At 42.7% G+C, this 27,336-nt stretch overlaps 1 protein-coding gene across 6 annotated transcripts in view; it reads left to right on the plus strand.

Annotated features, from left to right (window-relative positions):
- The window catches only part of HECW1 (HECT, C2 and WW domain containing E3 ubiquitin protein ligase 1), a 296,546-nt gene that overhangs the window by 16,625 nt on the left and 252,585 nt on the right, over positions 1-27,336 (plus strand). For 4 of the 6 annotated variants that reach the window (XM_074575623.1, XM_074575620.1, XM_074575621.1 and 1 more), the window contains exon 1: positions 21,538-21,816. The exons of 1 other annotated variant lie outside the window; for it this stretch is intronic. Coding sequence is in view for 3 of the 5 variants with exons in the window: in XM_074575620.1 (XP_074431721.1) it covers positions 21,787-21,816 (30 nt within the window). In the remaining 2 variants the exon portion in view is untranslated. Of the gene's footprint in view, positions 1-21,537; positions 21,817-27,336 lie in introns of those variants that run through there. One more of the 6 variants, XM_074575622.1, reaches the window with a different exon arrangement.

The raw sequence follows: 27,336 nt of genomic DNA on the forward strand, positions 1-27,336 counted from the left end.
TGTGGAAAAATGGTTACTCTGTATTCGACATGTTTATTTTAATTTTTCCCTAAGCAAGAGCCTTAAGAGGCAAGTGACAGGAAGAAGCATCTCTATACTGCTCTTGCTAAGACCCAGTGAAAAGAAATCTGCTGCTGGGAGAAGTAAAAGTTGGGGAAGGCAGCACAATTGTAGTGAAGTGAGCTGGGAGGACAGGGAGGTAATGTGACTATTAAGGCACAGAGGGAGTAGTGACAGATAATACCGTGCTCTGAGGTCTAAAGGAGGTATCTGTAGCCCTGCCTGAGCATCTGCCACTGCTGGAAAAATACAGGTGGATCTTGTTTTGACCCAGTGTGATTTTTTTATTCTTTTTTTCCATGGGACTTTAACAGCACAAATATGCTCCCAGCATGGCTGGGTGATGTTGGTCAGGTAGGACAGCTTCTGCCAGTGGAAAAAGCTGCAGTGGACCCATCCTCTAGAGATGAAATATTAACTATTTCTGGGAAAGGCTACTAAAAAACATTTCTTGAAGGCACTATTTGGCACTATTTTTCTTTGATGCTGTATATTCATGCAAACCAAAACTGCCTTCCTTGAGATTCTTCTATTAAAATCAAAGAGTAAAAGGACAGATCCTTGGCTAACTTCGATCATTAATTCCATTAATGAACCAGTTGCAGAACTCGCCCAACATGCGCAGAACATCATGGCAGTTTTCTAACTGAATTGTCTATTTCTTACCCTGCTAAATTTTTCCCTGCTGTTGAAATGCTTTTTTCTTTGCTGGTATTGGAAGCTCCCTGTCTTATGCACTCCTCAGGAACAGAAAATACACTTGGGAGGGTGGAGAAATAAATCTGAAGGGGTTTTTTGGTAAGAAGCAGTTTAAATTCTGATTATACTCTGATGTTGTGGAAAAAGTAGCTGTCTCTGTTCCCACCCTAAAAAAGACTTCTCTTTCTAGTGGCAATTGTGCTTGGCCCGGTGACTAAATCCCACTGTATCCTCAAAGGACAAGATTTCCTGCACAACTGAGTTCTGAACCAGCTTATCCCCTCATGACAGCAAATGTCAGACTAAATCTTTTTCTCTCACATGAAACAACTTCTGGCATAACAGTTCCAGAAACCAATTGCATAAGTGTCCATGTAAACCCTCACTTTTTATTAATCAACCTCTTTTACCCAAAAGCTGAATTGGAGTTCTTGAGCTAAAAAAAAAAAAAAAAAAACCACTTGGAAGCTCACAGCTACTGTCATTGCTGTGAATGCCACAAAAAGGTCCCTGGCTTGTATAGCTGTACTGTTCTTCCAGGAAGCAATGCTTTTGGGGCTGCATATTTTTAGATATGATGAGAAACAAAACCTTGTGTTATAGAAGAAAACAAGATTGCAGTAATGAGTGACAAAATGGTAGTCGAACTATTGTGCTGCTTAAACCTTGCGTTTGCTTATTAAACACAATACTGCTGCTACACATTTTTAATCAGTGGTGAGATCTACATGTATGAATCTGTCCCAGGTTAATTAAATGTTCTGTTAAAATTCACTGGGGTGGTCCTTTAGCTGCTACAGACTTGCCACAGGTAATACAGGATAGTGCTAGGCTAGTGGAGGTGAGAATCTAATTATCTAAACCACACTCTTCCACCCAAGCATATATGTGATGTTAAGGAAGGAACTGTCTAATCCCACCTTTCCATGCAGCTAAATAAGTGGAATGATTTTTTTTTATTACCAGAAGTGTGCCTGCAGGGAGATCTGCAAGACTTAGCTTTGCAATCCTACCTCATTGCCTGTAATATCAGTAATATATAGAAGTAAAGCTGAATGATAAGAATAAAAGCTGTCCAAAGGAGGAGATCACATGATGTATCATCAACAAGTGATTAAGATGGTGGGTGGTTCTTTCAGATGACTTCTGTTTCCAGAAGTGTCTGTTTTAGTGCTTTGGTACTCTGTATTCAGTGTTGAATGTGATAGCTGAAAAGCTGGGTCCTGGCTTAATGTACAATCTGACAGGATTAAAAAAAAATCAAAACAAAACACAAATCCATGTAAATTATATCACAATGATAAGATATTGCTATTCAGCTAGATAGTGTCATTCAAAAAACAAGCTAATTCCATTAATAAAATCAAAATGTGATGCCATATCCGTCAAGAAGCTGGAGCAGGGTTTCTACAGGAAAAGAATACCTGCCCAGTGTGTAAATACAGACTTAACCAAGGGAGGGACAACATCTGTTTTAGTGACTGCACATCTTGTGTGGTTGACCATGAAAAGGTCTTCAGACAGGTTCTAAAATAATCATCTTTCCAAAGAGGGACATATCCTTTATTTCTGACAGGTAGCTAGGACTGCAGAGGTGCAGGCTGCATCTTGCTGCCCTGAAAACAGGTTATCCTGGAGTTAATGGTGTGGCTCAAAGGTGTGATAAGAACTTGTGACTTGTTACAGCAGCTCTTGTCAAAATAGATGACTTGTGGCTCTTTGGTGTTGGTACACCTTCTGTAGGCAGTGAATGGGCAAAATTCGCTTGAACCGCTGTAGGGAACAATAGACCTTATAGTGTTAAGGCTGTATCCAGATTTATTCAGGCATAAACTAGAGCAGAGCTCCACCTCCGGAGCTTTGAAAGCTGTTACCCATTCATGTTTCTACCAATTCTTCACATAATGCAGGGGTATGGAGCCCCTAATCCCATCCCTATTTCCAAGAATCCGCATATGTTTTGTTTTTTATCATGATCCAGAGGGAGCCTTTCCAAAGCGGAAAGGATAGTTTGGTTCTCTCAGTTCAAAGGAGGGCTTGTGCAGAAGCCTGGTGTATAATGTGTGTCTGCTGGGGATGAGCTGTGGCATTTCATGAAAAGATTCTGACACTGTCAAAGACCTGAGGCTTTCAGGCTTTCTGCGCTCTGAATGTGGTGGTAGAAGCTCTCTGGGTTTCTACATACTGAAGTAACCTATGTCCCTCTACACCCCAGGCTTTTGTTTGAGATAGGAGGCAAAAATGGACTTAGGATTGTTACATTCCCAAGATACTTCTGATGATGGAGTAAGCAGATCAGAAATGAAATGCTAGGACTGTAGAAATATACGGCTTCTCAAGGAATCTTTCCCTTACAAGACTTTGAGAAGAGAGGGTCTGGCTCACAAATAGTATTTTTCTTTCAAGCCTGTATCTATAGTAGCTGCTACATATAGCCTAATGTCTATGCTTGTGCAGTATCCTGGAATTGTGCTTTACCTTCTCATGCATCCTGCGAGTTATGCTGACACAAATTACTTTGAATTAAAAAAGGTTTTAGCGTTTTGAAGCATAATTCAGGATTTCCAGACAGATGGGGGGAGACTCAAGTAGCACTGTTATATGTTTTTGCTGCACCTCAATATGGGTGGCTTTTCTGAATTATGAAAGAGGGTTTGAAGAAAGTAACATAAGCATACTAGACACTGTTGCCCAAATCTGGAATGCACTTAGCTTGAGGTATAGGCAAAACTTACCTGCTGTGTTTATATCAGCCAGTGCTGTGACTGAATATCCTTAACAACTATGTGCCCCAAATATTGGACTCTTACATCTGAATGAAATCTATGCTTAAACCAGGTTACACTATAGGACAATCCACCTGCTTAGCCCTCTGCACATAGACTGGGGTCTGCTCTACCTGTGCTCTGAGCCACCAGGACATACCAAACTGATGCAGAGGCTCTGTGTTCCCAAAGGCTCTTTGCAGTGCCTTGGCAGAGCTTGTCTTGTCCTGGCTTGGAACTGGGGTGGAGCAAGGACAGGCTTGGGCAGCCCTGCTCCTCTGCTCTGCACCTTGCCAGACTTGAGGAAGGGCAAATCTGAGTGGGAGAATCCCAATCTTTGCTCCCTTTTCCACACAAATACTCCACATACTGTGAGTTTTCGAAGCAGCTGCTGACATCCACAGTTGTGTAGCTTGCATATGAAGTGCTGGGTGTGGGGGGCTCTCTCTATCATTGTCCCCCCAAACTCTTTAAAGCCAAACACGATGGACTGTACTTTCAAGTATGCTAGTCTGCTTTTAAAGGGGGAAAGACAAGAGAAAAGCAAATTCTGGGTTTGTTTCCTAGAGTTAAGATAAAGGCTGAAGAAGCTGAGATTAAGTCTTTGGGGATGACAGGGAGGGAGACTGTGGAAAATAGCTTTAAAATACAGCTTGGGATTTTTTTCTAGCTGATAATCACAGAAGCTACTGGAGGTTTTAAAATTGGCTGTCTATATAACTTTCTGACAAATGAGCTGAGTGGTTATAGTGTAGGTTATGACAAATGTATTAGAGTAGTCTTATGAGCCATTATTGTTACATGTCAGTACTACGACTGCTGGAAGGAAATTGCATCTCCATCAAATGAAGAAATAGAAGGGACAAAGATATCTTGTTATGCCTTGGATAATCTAGTGAGATAGCAAACTAACAAATATTGATGGAAGTCTGTGATACACATCCTTCACTAGCAGAGTTAGAACTGTAATTATAAATCGATTCCCATGAACAGTAGTTGGAGCATCTTAAAAAAAATTCCTAAAGAGGCTTCCCTATTAATTAAAACCTGAAAAATAAATGTGAACCTGAAATACTCTTGTGTTTTTCCCAATATTTTGTCTGTTCCTATGCTATTTTGAAGTGGCAGTGCTGTTCAGTGCATCTATACTGGGCTAAATACCACTCACCTTAATCACATCAGCAGTACCGCTGATGTCCATGAAGGTTTTGCTCCACTAAACTGGTACAGGATTTGTTTTGATTTCAACAATTTCATGATCTCTTGCAATACTACATTGCAAGCTAGGATTAAACAACAAATCTTCAAATTTTGAGACACAGAAAGAACATGCTGAAGAAAGGAGGAAACGTATGTCTGGCTTTTGTGTGCCTTGAAAAGAATAGGGAATATTTTCAAAACTTTTCAGCTGTCTGACTTAAAATGCTGTCTGAGGAAAAAGAAATCTTTCTCAGGGGAATTAGAGAATTAGAACTTCTGGGCTCTTGTTCCAGCTTCTCTGCCAACTTTCTGCATGACCTTGGCTACAGTATGTCCCTCAGCACAGTCACTTCCAGGAAGGATACTTAAACTGTCTGAGATGCTAACCAAACTTTACATTACCATTGTTTGCCCTCACTTCAAAGCTATCCATTATCTTAAGGCTCTGCGGGCTGGCTAGCACACTATTCTCAATTTCTACTTCAGCTTGTCCAGCTGGAAGGAACTTGTACAAACTGGTATCTTTGTATAAAATGCTCACTCTGTCCTAAATAGCTACTGAAATATTAAAATCCTAACATTACATTTTTGGGGCATTTAGTTTAGGGTAATGTGTATCAAAGCAACAACAGGACAGTTTTGGATCTAGAGGATATCTGGGCCATGACTGTTCTGAAAGGAAAGGGGCTAAAGGCTTAGGAGGAGACTGTCAGGAAGGTCTAAGTGGTTAGAAAAATCTTACTTCTGTATCAGCACAGGGCAGGCAGCATTGTGACAAAGCCTTACTTGGTTTGAAGGATGGCAGAATGTGGTACTGGGGAGAGATTGTTTCCTGTAGTCAGACTTTTGTGGTATGCTGAGCTCAGGCCACCTGCCTACATATTATTCTAATGCCATTCTGGCAGGGAAACACAGGTTCCTGGTGTGATTGACTGTCTTCTTAAAGTCCAACCTAACCCCCACTGATTAGCTGACAGGAAGATAACAGCAGGTGTTTCCATGCGTCTTTATTCTTCCTTACTCCCACCCCTCATCCTGAAATGTCAGTCTAATGACCAAGAGATAGGACTAGTCATCTACTAACATGACTGTAGAATTCATTTCCCCATTTGTTGGTTCTTATTTAGATCTACTTATCCATATTCATTGGAAACTGACAAATTTTGACACACTTTTGCTTGAATCCCTCTAAGAGGGGCATCTCAGATTAATGGATAGATTCAAGAAAATTGTGTGAGGACATGATTTTTTTTCCTTGTAATACTCCCCTTGCTTTTCCTTCCCCCCCTCCCTCCTTGAATCTGGGATAGCTGTGGAGATAACATACCTCAAGTGATCTAACAGCTTGAGGAGGGGAAGCTTGAAGCTCTTTCATTATTCCCTCTTCATAAAGATGGAATTGTAGAACAGACATCTGAAGAGAAGGTGTTTTGAAGTAGTCAAGGAAAGAAAATGCTGTTGCAGAAGTGGACTGAGATGGTGCAAATGTAAAGCTAATGGGAAAGGGATTGCAGGGCTTCTTAGTGAGGGTGTTCACCTTGGGACGTTGGAAAGAGAGGGGATTCTTGATAAGCTTGCAACTTTTAGAGAAAACTAGTAACTTAAAATATATTCAGGCAAGCCTGCTGAATTGCTGGTTGCTTGTAGAAATCTTTACACTTTGGGAGTTCTTAGATTCGGGGGTTTACTTCTGACATATTTATACTCTGTGACACAAATGTAAATATAAAGAAAATTGGGATAGGTACTTAATTTCAGCTGCCTTAACAGGGAACATGTTGTTAATGGTGACACTCAAAGATCCACTGTTCTGCCGTATGCTTTCATCTTACCTGTGCTCCTGAAACACTCTAATGCATTTTAAAGCATAACTAGCTATTTGTAGGGTGTACTGTTTCTGTCCCATGAGACATCAGATTGACCAAGTAGCTGGCTGTTGTGTATCAGGTCACGCCTTTACTACAGGGTCAGAAACAGTGTACTGCACCTGGGACTCACTGGGACCTGTAGTTAACATGGGCTCCGCTTTCTATTGTGTATGTGCAGCTGAGTACAAATTGTTTGAAAGTTGCTCCTTACAGAACTCAAGGCAATTTAAAATGTGCTTACATCCAGGTATGGATGAACATGTATTATCTGTATTGTGTTCCTGGACTGGTTTTGACCAAGATCTTAGCTTCCACTTTTGGCTCTCCATTTCACTTGTCTGCAGTATTTGAAAGGATGATGCCTTTCAGTGCTAATAGACCATCCCCATTTTCTACCTGAGTTTCCAAGCTCTCCTGGCATTCCATAACTCTTCTAATATCTCACTTCCATGTGTTTTTTTTCCCTACACTGTAACTATGAAATGTCTACTTGGGACAATCAAGGTGTATGCCATTTACAGGGAATGGATCTGCAGAGGGAACGCTCAGGAGGGAAACAGAGTAGATACAGGACAACTTCAAAGCTGTTATTTTGCTCAAATTGAGTGTTGATGACACTCATTCAGTATTTCACAATGAACTCATTTAAAACACTAAGATACTAGAGGAAATTCTGTAGTGCACACAGCGGTGTGTACCGGTGCTGAGTCAGAAGGCTCAATGACAGTAACGTTCACTAGGTATTTCACAGTGTACCTTTATCTTTTTGACAGATTGCTTCTTGACCCTGCGTAAGGTTGCTATAAAAGTATCCTGGCTCTCCAGGCAGTGAGTAGGGTCATTCGAACACTTCCTCGTGCAGCCTGAGCAGCGGCTGTATTTCCTCTGTAGCTATGACTTTCAAAGTCTTTTCCCAAGACTGTGAACACTGTATTCCTTTCTAAATAACCTTTCTTTGGTGAGATAAATTGATTGGTTCTTGAGTGAGTCAGTAATAACAAGGATTGCTTAACAAATGGTGTTCTTGCTTGGCAAAGGGTTGCTCTGAACTTTGGAGAATAACATCTTGTTGTAACACATCTTCTATTTCCTCAGCTATCCCACTGTCACTGACTTTGCATGATAGCCACATTTCAAGGACAAGTCTTTTTACAAAGACAGCAACTGCTAGATTGGCTCAGTTTGTGTTTTCTAGAACAGCAGAAGTACAAGAATTATATGTATATGAAAGTAGGAAATGGCAGGGGCATCCTCTACTGTGATCTGGAATTTGTTAGTGAGTGAAATGTCAAGACAGAATTCAAGCCTAGTGAAACAGACTGAATTTTGAGCTCTACCCATGATGTGTGATAATCAATGAAAAATATAAAGAGAAGAGGATCAATAATCAGGAAAAGATCCATAATCAATAAAATGTCAGTGTTTTACACTTTATCAGCATATATTTAGATGTAGACGCCTGGCTATTTGCCTACACTTAAAAGCTTTTATAAAATAAAAATTAAGCCATTGAACAAGAAGCTTATCCCAAACACAGATATCTTCTTTAGGACTTTAGGGTTTTCAAATTCTTTAAATAGAAAGAAATACTTCCAACTTCCTTACTTTATTAGCACATCTTTTCTTAATGGATTGAGTCGTGAAACAAGTGTTGAAGTAACTGGATGGTATAATCCAACATGTATGCCATAACCTGAAATAAGACTATTGTCAAGCCATGAAAAAAAGCTAGCCTTGTAAAACCTACTCTAGAATATGAAGTTTGTTCACTTCCATATCTTTATTTTGTGAGATACTTAAAAAAGCATTTTGAGAAAGGATTAAAAAAAGCACTTCAGGGAAAACACTTCCAAATATCTCCTGTGGATTAATCATAAAATAGGACACTTCCTGATTAGGAAAGCATTATGAGACATAGCAGATTGGGTAGTAATGACAACAATGGATTACACAGAATGACTGTTTAGGAAGAACATGTGCATAAAATAATTCCTGTACAGTAAACAGCACTTCCAAGTATTTTAGATATCTGTATATGTATTCTGTAATAGCCTGAGCTAGGAAAAGATTTTAATCTACATAAACACACACAAGCAAACTGACAAGCCAGTCACTGCACGGATAAGATAGGTTTCTATTCAGAATGTGGTGCACTAAGTTGAGCAGGATTGTACCAACAGGGTTTTCTTCCTCTCACCCCTCACTCTCTCCTGGAAAAAGTTCAGCTCCTGTGTCCTGTTCTGCTAATCTTTTGTGATGTTTCCCAGACATCCCCTAAATCTAAATGATTCCTGGCAGTTTGGGTCTATTAAATCCTTGCTGTCAAGAAATTCTGTTAGAAATTCTATAGGATCCTGTATTGGAGAAGGGAATTTGACAGTGGAAAGGAAGGCAAGAAATTGATCCATTGTTTAGTTATTCTCTTTAGAAACACTGTCTTCTGTAGTCTTTTAGAAGAATAACAGAAAGCATCTAAGGACCAACCCATGAATGTCTGTTGTATGTTCTTGATGAAACACTGGGAGAATGCCTAAAGGGAAACATGGCAACACCCATGTTCACACAGGAGGGCTGCACATACTTGCAGAGACTGGATTGAAAGGGAATAAACACATCCATGTCCAGACTTCAGCATTTTAAAACAAAAAAAGATCTGAGTTGCATCACTGCATCATGAAGTGTGATAATCTGCACTGTGTGGTGTTTCATAGAATTGCCTAGGTTGGAAGAGACCTTTCAGATCGAGTCTAGCCATCAACATAACACTGCTAAAACCACCACTAAACCATGTCCCTAAACACCATATCTAGCTGTCTCTTAAATACCTCCAGGGATGACAATTCCACCACTTCCCTGGGCAGCCTGTTCCAATGTTTGATAACCCTTGTGGTGGAGAAATTTTCCTAATGTCCAATGTAAAACTCCCCTGGTGCAACTTGAGGCCATTTCCTCTTGTCCTATTGCTTGTTACTTGGGAAAAGAGACTGACCCTCACCTCACTACAACCTCCTTGCAGGCAGTTGTAGAGAACAAAACATCAGAAGTATCGACATCATGACTAACCAAAAAAAACCACCTGAACCTTCAAAGTGCAAAATGCTCTGCCACTGTTATGTTGCTTTACTCTAAGCAGTTGTGCCTCTGAAGGACTCCTATCTAGTAATAATGCATCCAGTAGAAGAAAATAAAATTCCAATGTTAATTTGCTTAGTTCAGTGGGGTTGCACTAGTTGTCCCTTCTGTCCAATATAAAACCACTCTGAACGCTTTTAGAACCAAGATCTCTGCATCACTGACTCTCCTGCTTGTCTCCAGGATTGAGGTGTTTTGAGATTTGTAGATCTTTATCAGTTTGAAAGTGCTCAAATGCTACAATAAAAAAACAGGGATTGAGTAGCTCAAACCTCTGTCCTTCACTTCTCTGTGAAGAATTTGTGTTCCCTGTTCTCATCCTCTAACACAGTTGGGCATACCTAGGATCACCAATAAATCAAGAGGGTTTAAGCTAGTGAAATCAGAATTATGCAGTTAGCTGACAAGGGGTCTGCCGCTGGAGGACTGAGACATTCAGTAATGCTTACTTTCCAATTACAATTCTGCAACTTGTGCCTGTCATTTGTCGTCTTAAAGATGCTTGGAAATACTCTAAGAAGTCATGAAGCAATCTTTCCTGTGGTATTTCATAAACTTTTACTTTAAGAATACTGGAAACTAAAAATATTCAGTATATAAGGATCTGTGTCTGTATTATGTCAACACTGATTTAATCGTGAAGAATTAGACCTAAAGTTTGCAATAATTTGTTCATTTTCAGACCTTGAAAAGCAAGGTCTGCCCCACAAAACTGATTACACTCTTTACCTTATTAATACCCTTGAAAAAAAATATGTTAATTTCCTATACTGTTGTGCACTTCAGTCTGTGTCCTGTCTGTCCAAACACTTCCATGATCATCATTGTGAGAATGTCAGGTTGGATGTGTGTTACAAACAGTCCTTTCTGTTTTATTGCTTAGTGACATTTCCCCGAGTAAAGCAATATTTTCATTTTTACACATAAGGAACAGACACGGCAGGTCGACCTGAAGTATTTACCCAAGGCTCTATGGGAAGTCTTGACAGAGCCAGGACCTGAATCCTGGTATCTGGATTTGCAGCATGGCCACTAGACATCTGTCATCATCTTCTAGTGTATTCCAACAACAGGTGAAATGATCGCTTTTCTTAAGGGACAAAAATATTGTGCTGTAGAAATAGAGTAATTCTATTACTTATGCTGGGAACTGGCCAAAATCAGTATGGGATTTTTTTTGCAAGAATCCTTTCCCTTTATGTATTCCTGATTTGTATTTAGTTTGTTTGCTTTGACCTATATTAGGTGTCATAAGTAGCTATTTTGGGTAAAGGCTGAAAATTATCAGAAACACTCTGATCAAATGAGAAATTTGAGAAGAATAATTGGATGCACAGTATATCTTGTATAAAGCGTCTGATTATGCAAATATTGAGTGTGAAGCTTAACTCAATTTTCCTTCCATAGCATGGAACCTGGTACTGCAGAGGCTATTTTAAAAGAATACAATTTTAAACAGTATAAGAGTACAGTAAAACTAAAAATATCACCACACTATTTAAAGCAGCTATATGAAAAAATAACTCCTGTCCTAAGGCTCTTGCACTATTACCCAGAAGTGCCTGAACCATCAGGCAGGGTGTCTTAGCTAGCTTTAGGAGTAAAAGGGATGTTGCATTATGAATTTTATCTTTGGTGTGTTATTTTTGGTAGGAGTCATTTTCCAAGAGAAATGTTTCAGCTTTCTGTTGGTCAGTCAGACTTAGGATTTGATCAGCTTGGTAAAAACCAAACAACAAAAAAAAAACAAACCCAAACACCCTGCTAGCAGGAGAAGTTGTGTTCCTATTAGCTGCTCCAGGCTTCCTGGTGGTGGCAACTTGCACTGGCAGCAAGGAATATGAGAGTTTGTCAACTGAGGAAAACTTGTGTGGAAGAGCAGTGCTCTAGGGCAATGGATTGCAGCTGAAAAATTGTTGTAGGACAAATTGTTGCCATAATAAACCACAGCTGAGAACATGTGTGCCACCCTCCACCCTGGAGAGTCTTGATAGGGGCCACAGGTGAGTGTGTCCTGAAGTCCACAAGGAACTGTTGTCTACACAGATGCTATCCAGACAGCTCTGGCTAACTGTGTTGGAGACTATATTTGCTCTCTTTTCTTTTAATACTTTGATTATGTACACAACGTTAATCCAGGTATGGCCAGATGCGTACAAGCTCTATTGAAAATCATTGGATTATAGCAAAGCCAGACATCTTCCTTTCAGCTATTTCCTTATCCCTGCTCTGAGGTATGAAGCCTGGGAGATATTAATCACAAGGAAATTTTTTTAGACTTTTTAAAAAGCATTGAAAAACACTTCTTAAATGTTACAGTTATGTTACAGACTATGTCAAATGTTAAAACTGAAGCCAGGAATAGTTTACTACTTGGCTGGGAAGCACAAGAAAACCAGAATGGAGGCTTATGTAGGAATTAAGAGCCTTTTCCTTTGTGTGTATCTCAAGGTAATGCTGAACTTTGATACTGATACTTTTCCATAATTAGGGGCAGATTTTGGTCTCAGTAATGAATTATTCTGGATATAAAGCAGTGTGATATATCTGAATTTGGCCCTAGGGGGATAATGCTTATTTCATCTGCAGGTTAAAATGCTTTAAAGACTGGGAGATATTAAAAGCAGAAGAACGCTTTCATGAATGCACTTAGGCTCTGAATGTCCAGTGCCTCTTATAATATTCTTCCTGCTCACGTGTCAGTTGTCATCTAATATCGCTTCTGGATCAAGTCTCCTTTTCCCACCACCTGCACCTTTTACCTTGGACTCAGATCTTGCTCCTGGCACTTACTCTTGTCCCTTCTGTAAAAGCCCTTATGTTGGCAGGAAAATGCCAAGAACTCTTTATAATTAGTCTTACAGAAAGAATCACTGCAATGCAATTTCCTTCTCACTTGCACAACAGTGAACTGTGGTGGGGGGGAGGGAACTGCAGTATAGACCATTCTTTCCCTTTATGCAACAAAAGGAAGAGGAAATCCAGGGACAGGAGAACCTGGTAATGGACTCTTGACAACTGCACAGCATGAAAGGCGGCTACTATAATGTGACTCTTCACAAATTACTACTTGCTCTATAATGTGACTCTTCACAAGTGTCTTGGTAGTTTGTGGACACTGGTACACCACTGGTACTGATTTACTGTGCTCAGAAATCAATCCTAGATGCTTGCCATGTACACATGGCTCACAGGGGACTTCAGCTACTGCTGTATATGATTTGTCCATAATTCTGTCCCTGCTGCTTCTGTTTCAAACTGCGGATGGTTCAGCTTTAGGCTGTAACACATGCAACTCCTACTTACTCCACAGAACAGTGTGTAGTCAGTCACATCTGCTAACAGTGTCAAAACAGTTTTTATTGCTTTTTACTCCTGTTAGCTTTGCAGAGACAATACAGCTGAATTGCAAAGCTGGTACGTTATTAACAGCTCATTTGCTGAGTTCCCCATAGAGAATAGTCTCCACTAGTTCTATGCGAGCCAGATGTGCACCCTTGCTGACTCCCTGGTGCTGGGCTGGATGTAGAGCTGCTGGGCAAGGAGCAGCTTCTCTTAAACTTTACCTTAGATGTAACCGGAGTCATGAATGTGCACTTTCTCAGTCCTCTGCTTCAGAGAACAGATAGGGTTAAAGATGCCCAGCATAAATACAGCACAAAATCCCAGGTATAACTCAAGTTGCACAGAACTGCCTAGGCCTAAATTTTGCTGCTACTTCACAGGTCTTTCTGAGACGACAGTATTTGTACTGCATTTCTGCATGTGCAGTGGACCTGATGCTTCTCTCTTATCAATATATTTTTCAGTGGTACATAACATACACATTTATTTTACGTATGGATATAACTTTGCTATGTTTCCCAGCTTTTGCTAAGACAGCTAATGTCTAATGGTAATGTCTTTTAAGACAAACTGCTGAAAGTGAAGGAGCATGAAAGCATTGCTTATGTTTTTGTTTTTTTTTCTTTCAGGGTGACCTTTAAGTTTAAAACTTAATGTTTGAAATGTTTGCTGGGGCTAGTGAAACATCCCAAGTGTAATCCATGCAATTTATAAGGGAGCTATGCTTGAGAAGTTCAGGGACTTTTCTGGAGCAAGAATTCCTTGTATGTGTGTTGGTTGTAACTAGAGATCAGAAGTTATGTGAGCATTTAAAGCTCTGTAAATCTAGTAGATGCAAAAGAGCCACTGCAGGCTGGTATATTTAACTTTTGTAAACCTGGCCCTCGGTCTTCCTAGCTGAGAGCTGTGATATTCATGTCACTTGTAGTTCAAATGCAGAGGTAGGCAAACTCTGTACATGTAGTAGTAGTTTCTCAGTGTCTGGCAGGTACAGTGACGTGGTGGTGTAACTTAAAATTCATCTACATGATTTCACGTGTCAGTCTGGGGGCTGAGGACAAAAAGAAACTGCTATCTGCAGGGACCTTGGTAGGAGGAAGAGCTGAGATGCTGATAGAAAAGAGCAACAGCTACAAGCAAAGCTTTCATGATTAGCTAGAAGAGCTAACAGAGTGAGAGCAATATGTGCAAGAGCAGAGCTGGAGGAACAGGCAGGGTTCAATCAGGAGAGCAGGTAGCACTTGTGGCCAGGAGGAGTGCTGTAGGGCCAGTAACAGCTTGAATAAAGCCTTGTTATCCTGCTTGTCGTGACAAAGCCCTGGGACCTCCTGACTGCAAACTGAAAAGGGAGTGATAGTGCAGAAGATGGGGAAACTGCCAGATGGCAACACCAGGGTGCTAGGGAGGAAGGCTGTAAACAATTATAATGCAACTTTAGGAGAGGTAATGTATACTACTGCTTTTGTTGTCTTGTTGTCCTCTTCTCCCATTCAATAAATTAATAATTTATTAAGAAAATTGATATGTTTTTAGGTGTGGAAAAAGCAGGCCTTTGAGCACCAGATGGTTTACTTTAATTTTGCCAGCTTTGGGGTTGGGGATTCAAGCTGGTGTTTTGTTATTGGCCACTGAAGTTTAAACCTGGCATGGTTGATATCAATCAAAGGCTGTCAAAAATGTTGCAGAGGGCAGTGTATAAACTCAGGACATCTGTCCTGAGGGATTAAGGTATTTCATAATAGGCTATTTTGGCTGCAATTGGAAGGGATATGCTATTTAAGTGCATATCCACTTCTTTTTCCTTTCATTAGTAGGATAGATTGACAGATGAGGGAAGACAGTGGCAACTGAACCCATGCCAGTCTTGTGTCCACAGTGTTTGCGTGGGGAGGTGGATATGACATTGCAGAACTACTGAGGGTGGCTGTGGATCTGTGCTTACTATAGTTGTATTCATATTATTGTAATTATGGATATTTGTAAAAATAGCAAAGGTATTCACCCCACACAAAATAGTGCGCGTGTGTGTAGTATTGCTCATTTGGACTCTTGGGAAGCAATAACTGCAACCCCCCCGCCTTGAAAATCTCAGAGAGAAAAAAAAACCCAACAGATAGTTATGAAGCAGTGTGACAATCAAACAACAAGAGCAGAAAAAATGTTTAGAAGAGACATATGGCTTAACATGCTGGCCCATTTTTGGTTGATCTTTTTCCAATCCTTCTGCTCTCTCAATATAACCTTTCTCAGTGCCTCCCTATTCCATAAACCCATCTGCCTTCATCTGTTAAGTCAGCCCTCTGTTACTATTGAATTGTTCATCAGCCAAACGAGTGTGGACGATGAGCTCCTCTATTCCCTCCAACCTAGTTAAAACATGCCTGCTACTCAGTGGTGGGCCAGTGTTGAAAGAAATGTAAATTACTAATGATTTGTCTAGAAAACTTTGTGAGGGAGGCCAGAACAACTGAGCATTTGGCATCCTCAAAATTTCCAAGGCCTGGATGCAGGCAGTAATAATCTCATCTTCACCACCCTACTGAGTACGCAGTGATTTTTGGCTTGGTATGTTTTCACAAGGTAAGAGGAATACCCCTGCTTGTCTTGGGCTTGATCCTCTTCCAGTTCAGTCTGGGAGAGATCTCCTGAGAAGTCTGAACTGTTCCAATGGGCTTAATTACCCCATAAAGGGGAAATATCTCCTCCCTCCACCCCGCCCTTGCTGTCCACATGATTTCGCCTGTCTCTCAATGTACCAGTGGGAGGGAGGTGTTGTTCTGTCTCCAGTTCAGCTAATTGAAAATTAACCCAGCAAACCAGTGGGTACCAAAGGATGAGGTGAAAGCCTTGGCAGGAAGGGGTGGGACAACCAGGTCAGGAATTGTGTGCAAAGCAAAACCAGAAGCATCCCCTTTCAGCTGGGATTCATTCATCCCTTTTGAATACCCACTCTCACCAAGAAAAGAAAAGAGTCTTTCAGGCTTTGTCTTAGCACAATGTCCAGGCATGTGTCTAAGGACGTGAATAGTTGTCTGGTCAGTAATATAGCAGTGCTGCCTGTGTGAAAGGTGAACTTGGTCAGTCTTTATCAGAATTATTCCTGTTGGGGGGAGTACCTTCAAAACCTGTTCCTGTAACTAGAGATGTTTCTCATTTTGCCCCTTCAGAGGAGGTCTCCAATTGAGATTAAAATTAAATATATTTTAAATAAGTCAAATCACTCTAGTGTTGTGACTCCCCAGGGGTCTCCTGTTCTCTCCTGGCTTCATTGTTGCAGTTATGCTGTAGTCCCCTGACTTTTTTTCACAGACAATGAGACAACCCCCCTCTTTTAGCACAGATTCCTAAGAAAATAAGACTTGCATAATTACTTTGAGTGTCTGACTATATGCAATCCACATAATCTTTAAACTGGCTGAGACCTATCATGCACATCACATGGGGTAGTGTCAAATATACCAAGTTCTTATAAGTTTTGTGACATCTGGGCAGAGGAGAAGAGACAACGATAATGTGTATTCCCATGCCCACTTTCCTGGTGTGGGAGAAAAGGCTGTGATGTGAACTCACCATTCACTGGACATACCAAAGGAGCTGTAGGGACACTCATCTAAATAATTGCTGACAGAACAACTTGTTGGGATAGGGGCTCAATCTTTGCATCATTTAACGTGCTTTATGAATTGATTAATTGTTTTCTTGTTTTCTTTAAGTGGTGCCTTAGTTATAAAAATAGGTCTGTTAGTAGGATTATTGTAGGCTTTATGCAGTATGTTTGCCCATGTAGAATAATGTTTCATAATCACTGTGCCTCTTTTCTGCCAGGGATGCTAATATTTAACTTCTTTCAATTTTGAAGCTGGTTAGCATTTGCTCCAGAAAGAAAATAAATGTAGAGGAAAATTAACTTAACAGGGACAAACGTCAAACCAGTGTATATCTAAATGTAAAACAATTAGGTGAAATGGCAAAAATTAGGCCATGCAAATTATTGTAGCTGAAGGGCTGGAATTCTTTTGATCAAGCTTGGTAAATGCTCCAGTAATTCAGTTGCCATGTAAAGAAACTGCTCTGTACGCCCAGGATGAAACAGGGATGAAGTTTGGGCTGTTGCATAGCATGCTGCCTGTTCCTGCAAGGAAGGGGGTTGATAGCTCTAAGGGTTGCAGTCCTGATAGGGCAGAAATCACCCTTTGATCTTTCCCATCTCATTCCTCAGCAATTATAATCCTTGGTCATCTCTTCTAGGAGAGTGTCAGTCATGGCCTCCCCAAATGTTCAGATCTGGGCTGGCAGGAAGGAAGCATATAGTGTCTAAGAAAAAGGCAGCTTGTGCCCAAGAGCTGCTTAAAGAAAGCACTTTGATAGAGCCCGACGTCCTAGCACCTACATTAGATGAGTACCCACTGCTATGGAAAGGCGTAGCATTTGGCTGAGATATGAGCAATCCCATCTGTGTAAGTCAAAATATAGTAAAAGATATTAGACAGAATCAGCCAAGTGCCTTTTTAAAGACAGTCTGTGTGTGTCAAAATCTGTAATGGAGTTCTGAGTCCCAACAGAGCGAATAATCCAAAACACGAAGCCATGTGAGCCAGGTATGAGAATATCACTTGGACATAAATGAGTCTAGCATCTAGAAATTGTATTCTATATCATCTGAGTGGTGGTCTCTTTATTGGGCAAAAAATGTGTTTATTGGTTAAAATTTAGTGAATACTGTGTTGCAGGAAAGAGAAGTACCTAAATGACATCTAGATGGAGATGAAGCCAAATAAAATCTTTGGATATGCCCAAGAGTACATCTAAACTGTTAAATGGCCCTCAACACAGTGTCTTCTGCCAGTTCTGTCAAGGTGGTGGATTTCCATTTACCAGTCATTTAGTCTTTACTTATACAATGGCTACCCTGGGCCAGTGGCAGGATAATGGCTGAGCCCCTATGTCTGACAGATTGAGTGGACAATACAAAGCTTAAGCAGCTTGAAGTTACTCATAAGTTTGATACATCTTTAAGGCCAGGAGCATGCTTAGTAAAGGATTTAAAGGCTGACTATTTCTTCTTTCATAAAAGGACTTTTGGGGCAAGATATGAGCATAGCCTGTGAAAGCCTTACTCAGGCCTTTCATTATCACCCAGATTAGCTTAAGTCTTGCAGAGAAGGACATCAGTGGATTTTTTTTTTTATTGGCAGTAATGTGGCAATCACCATATTTGTCTGTTTCCAGATGAAGGTTTACCTGATGTTTGTTAAGAATAAATAAAATTTCCCAGTTTTTTCTTACTTATTTGATCAAAGCATTTTAAAATAACTACAAAACGTTCAAAATACTATGCTGTACGAAGAATTTCCTCTGATATACATCAGGCATGACTGAGCCACCAGAATGACAGATTTTGTAAATACAATGGAATCCATCCTGCTTCAACTTGAGAGTGTAGGTCTGTGTCCCTCAGAAATATTTGGTAGGGAAAGATACAGTTGCTTCATCTTGCTTTTTCCACCCTCCCCAAGACAAATTATTCTTGCTCCCATTTCCCGCTTTTGCGGAACTACTCTCTGGCTGCCAAAATTCTGCAAAACAGACGTGCATCTTGGTCACTGGCTGCCCAAATCATCTTCACCTTATGGTGTCTGTAGACCTGTCCTGAGGCATGAGTATGGCTGAAAAGATACCAGAAGTTGCTGATAGGCCTGTGGGACAGCAAAACTTGCTGGTTTTCTAGTCTGTGGGAGGTTGGGGAGTGTATAATAGGTAGGCATATAAAACTCAGAGGTTTGTTTATAAGATAGATAAGCATCTGAACTGCCAAAGTTTAGTCTAATTTTAAAGCTCCTTATGCATTATGCAACTCCCCTCCTTTTCAGTAAAATGCAAAGTTACAATGGAAACCACTTTATTTCCAATGTGTGTAATTTCCTCCTTTTGAGGAACAGGACAGCAAAATGTCCTCCTCAAAGCCTGGTTCATTTTCTGAATCAGTTGCCACATTCATCTTCTGCTCAATATTTGAATGTATGTCTACAGGAGGTGGGTATGCATTTTGCCTCTTGATCTTAATTTTGATCTCCCTGGTTTTACTCAGATTCCAACAAGGCACAATTTTCAACTTCCTTCTCCTGTAGGAGTTTCAGGATGTTTGTTTCAGGATGTTCTTTTCAGTCTGAAAGGAAAGCTGGGGTGGTAACTAGTGAAGAGGAAAGCACATGGCAGCTCCCCCTTGAAGGGGTTCCTCTCCCCAGGTCCACAGAGCGTGGCAAGGTCTTGTGTTTCAAGTCTCTTGGTCCTGAAATGTGCTGATGGAGGTTTTGGCTCCTCCTTGCACACCCATAATGTTAAGCTGCCTCTACAGCTCAGAATCAAGCTTTGAGTTCGAGTTGCTGGAGTTTGACTGTTTTCTAGAGCATGTTCATTTATCAATTTTTCCTGTTTCAGCTACCTTAATGTCTTTAAAAGAAACAGTGTATCTGCCCAGCTTTGAGGATGAGATGCATGTCTGAGACTAATACACGATGTAGAATTACACCAGTAACCCACATGAGCAGGAGGAGTTCGGGAAAAGCTCAGAGGGGACAATGAATCAAGAGTGCAGTGGCTTGGGTCAGTCCTCTGCTCTCTTCCAGTAACTTGCTGTCCGACCTTTGGGCAAACTACTTCACATTTCCATGCCTCTGACTCCCTCCCTCATCTTTACTCCTCCTTATTTCGATTTTCAAAGTGCAAGGGCAAAAGCACATGCCTGCCATGAGTAGTTTCAGTGTAAGCATTGATATATGGCTTTAAAACAAGGAGGCAAATATCTGGCTGGAGACCTCCTGTAGGTATTTGTTGGTGTGATCTGCAATCCATGATCAGTGGGTGGCTTCACTGGATGAGGAGAAACAGTTTGCCCAAACATCAACTGAATTTCTCAGATGCCTGCAGAAGAGTGTGTTTGCACATAGATGCATGTTTACTTGCTTGTGTGGCCTTCATGGCCTGGTATAGCTTTTGGTCTGCCTTGCTCCTGAGGAAGTGCTTGTGTGGCTTTCTGATGGGCTCCCCTTTCTTCCCACTCTGACTGCACAGGGAACTAGCCCACTCGCTGATCCCGTGTGCCTGGTAATTCTGATTGTAGATGTATTTCTTCTTTTACTAATGTAATAAAATACCAAGCCACACTCCTTCCTAAATTCAATTTCATTTTTTTCTTCTGAGGTTTCTGCTGCTACTAAGTTCTAACTTCTCCTGTTTCACCTCTTTAAGAAAGGAAATAAGATGATCAAGTGGAAATTAGATGCCACACTGTCTCTGAAAATATTTTGAGTGCCTTGATTAGAAAATTAGAAGAAAAAATTTCTTGCACCTTGGTTACAAAGAAATTTTTTTCAGTGGAGGATGCAAAGGCGGTTTTAGAAACGAACTTAGCTTCAATTGTGATATGTTACTGGACATATTTGTGGTTTCTTTTTTTAATCAACATGTCTGTGCTTTAGGAGACAACAACTTAAGACAGAGAAGACTCTTGAAAAATGGATGTATTTAGTAGCAGGAATGTATGGAGGATGTATTATGATAGCAGGAAAACATCTATTCCAACAGGATAGTTAAAAAAATGCTATTTAAAAATAATAAGGTGAGGTGAGGAGGGGGCTAGCAGACCTCTGTAGAGTTGTTCTGTCATCGTCTTCAAGCTGACATAAAGAGCTGGTATTCAGCCCTTTTGCCAGCTGGGTGCAGAAGAAAGCATGTTGCTGGTGTAAGCTGCTGCTCCCTGCAGCCCCAGCACTGCTCCCCTTTATTTTTGGTGAGCAGATTTGCGCAGTGATGGGACAAATACAAGACCTGTGGGGAAAAATGAGTGTATAGCCCCTCTGTCCCAGATCCTTAGCTGCATTTTAAAACTTGTGCTCTTCCCAGCTGTGGTACAGCAGCTTTCTTCGTGTGTGGGTGCAGTTCATAAAGCACTGTCCCGGCTGGAGATAGGGTGTTGATAGGTTTCCTTACAGGGGAGCTGCTAGAGCGGCAGTGCTCCCCAAGCTCTTGTCTCGGGTGTGTGGCGAAAAGACGTTAATGATCACTTCAGAGACTACGGACCCGGTGCAAAGCTGCTGCAGGCCTGTGTGGAAGGGGAAAAAAAAAAAAAACAACAGGTTCACTTTCCTGCCTCCGTGCCCCTATGCAGCAGGGTACCTCCCGTCTGTGGGGTGACCCGCGGAGGTTTTGCACTGTGGCGTGCCTCCGCCATGAGCTGAGGAGGGGGCGACGCCCCCCGGCTAGGCCCGCGCCCGCCTGGGCAGGGGGAGCCCGCCAGGGGCTGAGGGGGCCGGGGAAGCCCATGGGATCACGGCCTCGGCCGGGCCCACAGGGGTAGCGTCCCCGTCCCCAGGTGGCCTGAGACGCGGCCGTGCCGCGCGTGAGGCGGAGCGCTGAGGGGCGGGCCGGGCCCGGGCGGCGCTGCCGGGCGCCCGCCGCGGCGTGTGGGTGGCTCCAGGCGGCCGGTACCCAGCGACAGGCGGCGGGGTGGGAGGAGGCTGGCGGGGCGGAGGAGGAGGAGGAGGCAGCGCGGTGGCGGCGTCGTTGCGGGCGTATCAGCTGGTGCTGGACTATGGTGCGGCTCGGCGGGGGCTGACACGCCGGCACCCCGTCCTCCTTCCCTCCATCCCTGTCGGCTGACAGGCGGCGAGCCCTGAGCCGCACGTGTGGGATGTGAGACCTGCCCTCGCCGGGGGAGCATGAGCTGTGCCCAGGCCGGCATTGTCCAGGTACGGAGGGACCGGTGCCGCCCGGCCCCGGGTGAGGGCGAATGGGGGACGGGTGAGGGGGGGGTTGTCGGCGTCGCCTCCCGGCGGAGAGAAGTGTGAGGCGGGATGGGGCTGTCAGCGGCCTCGCCGCCGGGAAAAGGCCCTTCCCGGGGCCGGCAGCCCCCGCCTGCCCAGCCGGCCGGCGGGATGCGGTGGTGGGTGTGCGCTGTCATCCGCGCCCGGCTGCCCGCCTTTGTGCCTCGGGGCCGGCCGGTCTGCGCGGGAGTGGGACCCCCACCCGCCTCTGTGGGGCACTGCCGCGGGGGGTGGCCGTAAGTGGGGAGGGAGGGGGGTTGTCTCTGTGGAGCATATGGGGCCCCGGTGTGTTACGGGCTCAGCCGTCGGCCTGTCGGCTGAATTTCTCTAGCGAGCAAATAGTGTAGAATTATGATGGGCGACGTGCCGGCCGGCGGGGATTGACATCATTTTTGGGGCTGTGGATGCGCGCAGGCGGCGATGGAGAGTCCCGTGCTGAATGTTCGGTGGTTACATCCCTTCCCTGTAAAAGAAGCAGCCCCCAGATTTGGTTCTTGGCTCCTTGACAATGCAGCAAAATTTAAAGCACAAACTGCCTTCCCCCCCCCCCCCCCCCGCTCTGTTGCTGTAAGCCAATCTTGTGACTTCATATTTTGGTTATTACCTTGCATTATTATGTAACTGCATTTTTTCGTTAGCAATTAAATAAAACAACTTATTGTAAGTACGTTAAGAGCATTGCTCCAGCCTGTAGCATTGTCAAATGCTGCTTTTCTCACTTCACAGCCTGCATGGATAATGGGTTTGTACTGACATGGGCACATACGATTCGTTTTGTTCTCTCTTGCATCGTTTCCCGTGTGTTTCTCTGTAGTTGCAGAAGAAATTACTTGGCCTGGGTTTAGATTTTTTGCATCCTGCTGTTGGGAGCTGCAGTAGTGCTGCCTTTTTTTTTTAATGCTGCACTCAGCAGAAGCGCGTAGTGAGACTGTACATCAGTCAGGCTGTGCTCCCTGTCCACGTATTTACCAGCACTATAGTCTCATTTTGTGGGGCACCTAGCCCTGTCTGAAGACGGCGGCAATTAGGGGCAGGGCGCTGTGGCAGCGGTGCCACATAGCAGGTGGTCAGCTGCGCCTTTCTGATTAGTGCTCATACGAGGATTGCAGTTATTACAGTAATTCATTTTAGCTTGGGGATTCATTTTGAAAATTTGGATTTTCCACTAAGAAGGGATTATCATTTCTCTGTGTAGTACGTGTGTTTTATGAAGAAGTGGAGTATGGTATGTATCCTGGCTGCTCTCTCTACTTCTGTCTGCCTCTGAAGCACACCCCCATTTGGACAACACAGGTGCAATGTTGATTTTCATGCTGGAACCAGAAGTAGATGTAAAAAGCTGCGTGTGCTTAGTCAACACACAACACTCATCCTGTCGATGCAGTCTCAGTCAAGTACGGGGGAGGGAAGGAGTATCTGTCCTTACAGAGGAAATGCTGGGCCTATTTCCTTGTTTGTTTCAGGAGGGTGAGTGGGGAGTTAGCTCAGAACAAAGAGCGGCTGGTCAGATGGGCAGCGCTTGTGAGGAGCGAGCGGTGTGGGCGGCATGTCGTACCACTCGTGTGATACATACACTAATGTGTTGCTGACTTAACATGACCTGAGCTTTGGACTCCTAACCTTGTTAGTATCAATCAGCTCTTTCTCATCAGCTTACTTGTTTGAAACCAGAGCAGGCCAGAGCATGAACTGATGCACTCAGTGACTTTATCAGGAACTATCAATATGTAAACGTGGCGGTGACTTATTTGAAAGCAAACTGTGTACATGCTCTCAGAACATCCCAAAGAATTGATTCAAAATCCATATGCTCAGTATTTTAAATGCATTCTAATAAACAATGTGGTATTTATTGTAGTCCAATAAATAACTGGCTGAGACTTGTTACTGAAGTGCATCTTTTTGTGGCTTTGTTTCATGTGTGTGGCGTGCGATCTATCATTCTTTGCGATTGTGAGATAATCCCTGTGAAGCTTCATGGAGTTTTGCATGTGCTATGTCTGATGCTAAGTAGCGTTCATTCAAGGTAGTGCTAAATCCTTCCCCTTGCCTCCTTTTTGAATGGTCGTCTTACAGTCAATGCAATTACTTGAATAAATAGGGTGAGTGGAATTTAGCTTATTAGCTGCTTTTTGAAATACGGCAAAAGATGTGGTTGTGGCATAGTGGAGGGGGGCAGGATTCAAGGTGTGAGAGTGATGGTGTTGAATAGTTGGTGTTGGGCCAGGAGCTGTTATAACAAAGATATTGGGTTACCTGTTTTTTAACGTTGTTGGAAATCTGTTTTGTGGATTCAGGCATTAAGGGTTGCCCCTGTGGTTTCAACTCTGAAAGCTGCTTTTAAAAAAAAAAATAAAAATCCTGCAAGACAACCTCCCCATGCCCCCACCAGCTAAGCATGTTGCCAAGTTCAAACAGAAGGGCTTTTAGTAATTAAAAAAAGCAATTACTCCAAAGTATCTTGGTTTTCGGGACTTTGCCAGACAATGTCACTTGTCTTCACAATGACTTTCCTTTTGTTCTTTCTAAGTGCCTCTTTGGTCCTAAGTCTTACCTACTTAGTTTCCTCCAAACTTCAGGGTATTCACAAAGTCTGGCTTCAGCATGCATAGATTATATAGTCTTTGTGGGCCCCTATAGACAAGGAGGAGAGCTTGAGCCTTATACGGGTGCTCTGGCTTGCTGTCCATCCTGTTCTGTAGAAGAGATGCTAGCCAGCCTAAGCCAAAGTACGCCTTTATGAATACCACCCAAAACAGTTTCATTGGGTATCCAAATATACCTGTGTCTTCCACGAGTGGATCACACCCGTGGTTGTTGCAGCTTTCCAGCATATGTAACTAGGAACCCTCAGTGGATGGGGTGTCACCAGCACCTTGGATGTTCCCCAGCCTCTAGTGGCACCTGTGCTGTCGGGAATGTCACTCAGCCGGGAATGATCAATCGGCTGTTCCCCTTGGATCAGCTTGCGGTAGTAACTGGAGGATGGTGGTGCTCGTACCAGTTTGTGTATCTGCCTATTAGCATGAAAAGGAATTGCAATGCCCCCTTTTCTTCAGGATGTCTGTTGTTTGTTTACGCTCAGCAGCTTTCTCGGTTTTGGCAATAAGGAGATGAGTCAATTTTGCTTCTGTTTTAAGGCTTTTTTTTACCCATTTCTCTTGTAAGATTTCATGTGCTGTTGTGGTTCTGTAATGGCTGAGTGGCAAACACTGCATGGGTTTGGTTTAATTCCTTAGGAATACATTTCTATTGGTGTTAGCATGAAGATTAATTCTAATGAAGTCTGAAACATGCTAGATCTTATGTACTTATGCATTTGTCCTAAACCACACCAGTATTTTGGTTTCTACTGATAATCTCAAGAGGGTGGGGGGCATGCAACATAGGGGAAAATAAAAGCACAGCCAGTAGTGAAAGGCAGGCTGAGATGCCACCTACTCTAGTTGATGTTTTCCAGCTGAGATTTGAGGCTGGCAAGATCTTTAGAGTTAATTAAGAAGAAATGGCAAGGTTCTTTGATCTAGGGAGCCCAGGGTCATTTTCCTTACAGTTAATGAATGGTGGCTAGGTAGCTGTGTATAATGGGTTTGTGAGTCAGTCTTGGAATTTTTCATCAGCTGTGCCATGGCTAGGATATCCCATTGTCAGTTCTGAGGTAGGAGGTTTAGGTTCTTCAGGCAGGGCTCCTTAGGAGGTGCTGGGACTGTCCTTTGGTAAAATTGTGTCCTCATCTCAGATGTTTGTGGGTTCACCAGAATATGAACCAGTAAGACTGGTCCAAGCTACAGCAAAATAGGCTGTTGTCATGGGCCACAGACTGCTGAGGGTAAGAGGCTGGCTGTAGCCCCACAGCCTGCTTTTCCTTTGGAAAGAAGGAGGAGTTGGGTTGAAGCAGGGCAGCAGCTGAGCCCGAATTGGGGTTTCCCTGCTGCAGTACCTGTTGCAGCAACCTTGAGAAACCTCAGCTCCTTGTGACTCTCCTTCCCCAACTCTCCACTTTATCATCTCATCCTCCTATTTCATGAGCTAGGAGCAGCCTAAGCTTGATCCCAGACCATCATCCTTTTGTCCAGAATGCTGGACAACCTGCCTACAATGCAGATAAACCTTGAAATGGCTTGGGGGCTGGGGGAAGAGTGATATGGCAAGCTATTCCTTTTAGACATTAAAAAAGGGGGAAACCCTGGTGCTCTCGTTTGAAATATCGAAGTAAATGATCGGCACCATGCTCCCCAGGGAATTGCTGTGCTCCATTGTATTGCAAAGTTCTTTGAGGACGCGACAGTGCAGGCAGCGTTCCCTTGCTGCAGAGCAGAAGGTCTGTGGGAGAGAGCATGTGCACAGCAGTCAAGAAGGCTATTATTGAGACCTTCGCTGAGGTTTCATTTTATGCATTTAGCAAAACAGGCTCGCTGTTTCACACTTTCCAGATATTTTTATATTTCTCTGCAGCACACTAACATTTGTTTGGTTTGAAGCCTGAATTAAAATTCCCAACCAATATCTAGAAGCAAAATGGGGGAAAAAAAATAAATAAAAAGCAAGTGTTTGTCCCAGAATTAAAATCCATTTAAATTTGAGAGTTGTTAACCTGTGAAATGGTGATGTAGAATAGAATGTTGCTTGGACTGAATCACTTGTGTTTAAAATGGAACATGCTCTAAAAATAAATGGGTAATTGCTTCAATGTAGTCAATATGGAATTTAAAGATGACTGACAGAGTGATTTGTCATCCGTCTCCGTAGCAGGAGTCATCTGGGAAGTCTGTGATGTTAAAGGCATTTGTTTCTATTAACGCCTTTTAAAGTAGTCTTGTTAATGAGCTCTTGAACACAAGGACTGAAATCTGTCATGTGGTATAATTAATTTTTCCATACCATAGGAAAATGTGTGCCATGTGCACCTCCAGTTACCCAATCAGGTTTCTCAGGTCCTGAAATGTGTGGTTCAGGAGGTCTGTTGTTTTGCAGAAAGGAGGAGCGTGCTGTTCTTCTGGTACCAACAAAGTGCTTTTTTGCATGTCTCTGTGTAAAGTTTAAGATGGCATCCTGCAAGCTTGGGTAGATCTGATGTTGTGCTACCCACTACATAGGTTTTGCGAAGGTGCAGACTGATAGATACCCCTCCCAAATGTGTAAGCCGAAGAGGCGGAGCAGGAAATTGTCTGCTTTTGCCAAGGGGGAGAGGAGAGCAAGAGAGAGGGAATGTTTGACAAGACGGTCTAACAAGTTATTCTTTATTGTATGCTGGTGAAATGCCTGAGTGCTGGTTGAGTCAAGGAGTTGTTCTCTGGATCTTAAGTGTTTCTGTGCCTCCTCTTCCTCCTGAAACCAACTATCCTGCCAAAATCTGCCTCTTTGGCAGTCGTATGTTGTACATATTTTGCTAAGCGAAGTAAGAAGTTGGGGATAATTCAGCTTTGCTTGGGAGCTGGATGTCTG

Source organism: Larus michahellis, chromosome 2, assembly GCF_964199755.1.
Source record: "Larus michahellis chromosome 2, bLarMic1.1, whole genome shotgun sequence".
Lineage (NCBI taxonomy): Eukaryota > Metazoa > Chordata > Aves > Charadriiformes > Laridae > Larus > Larus michahellis.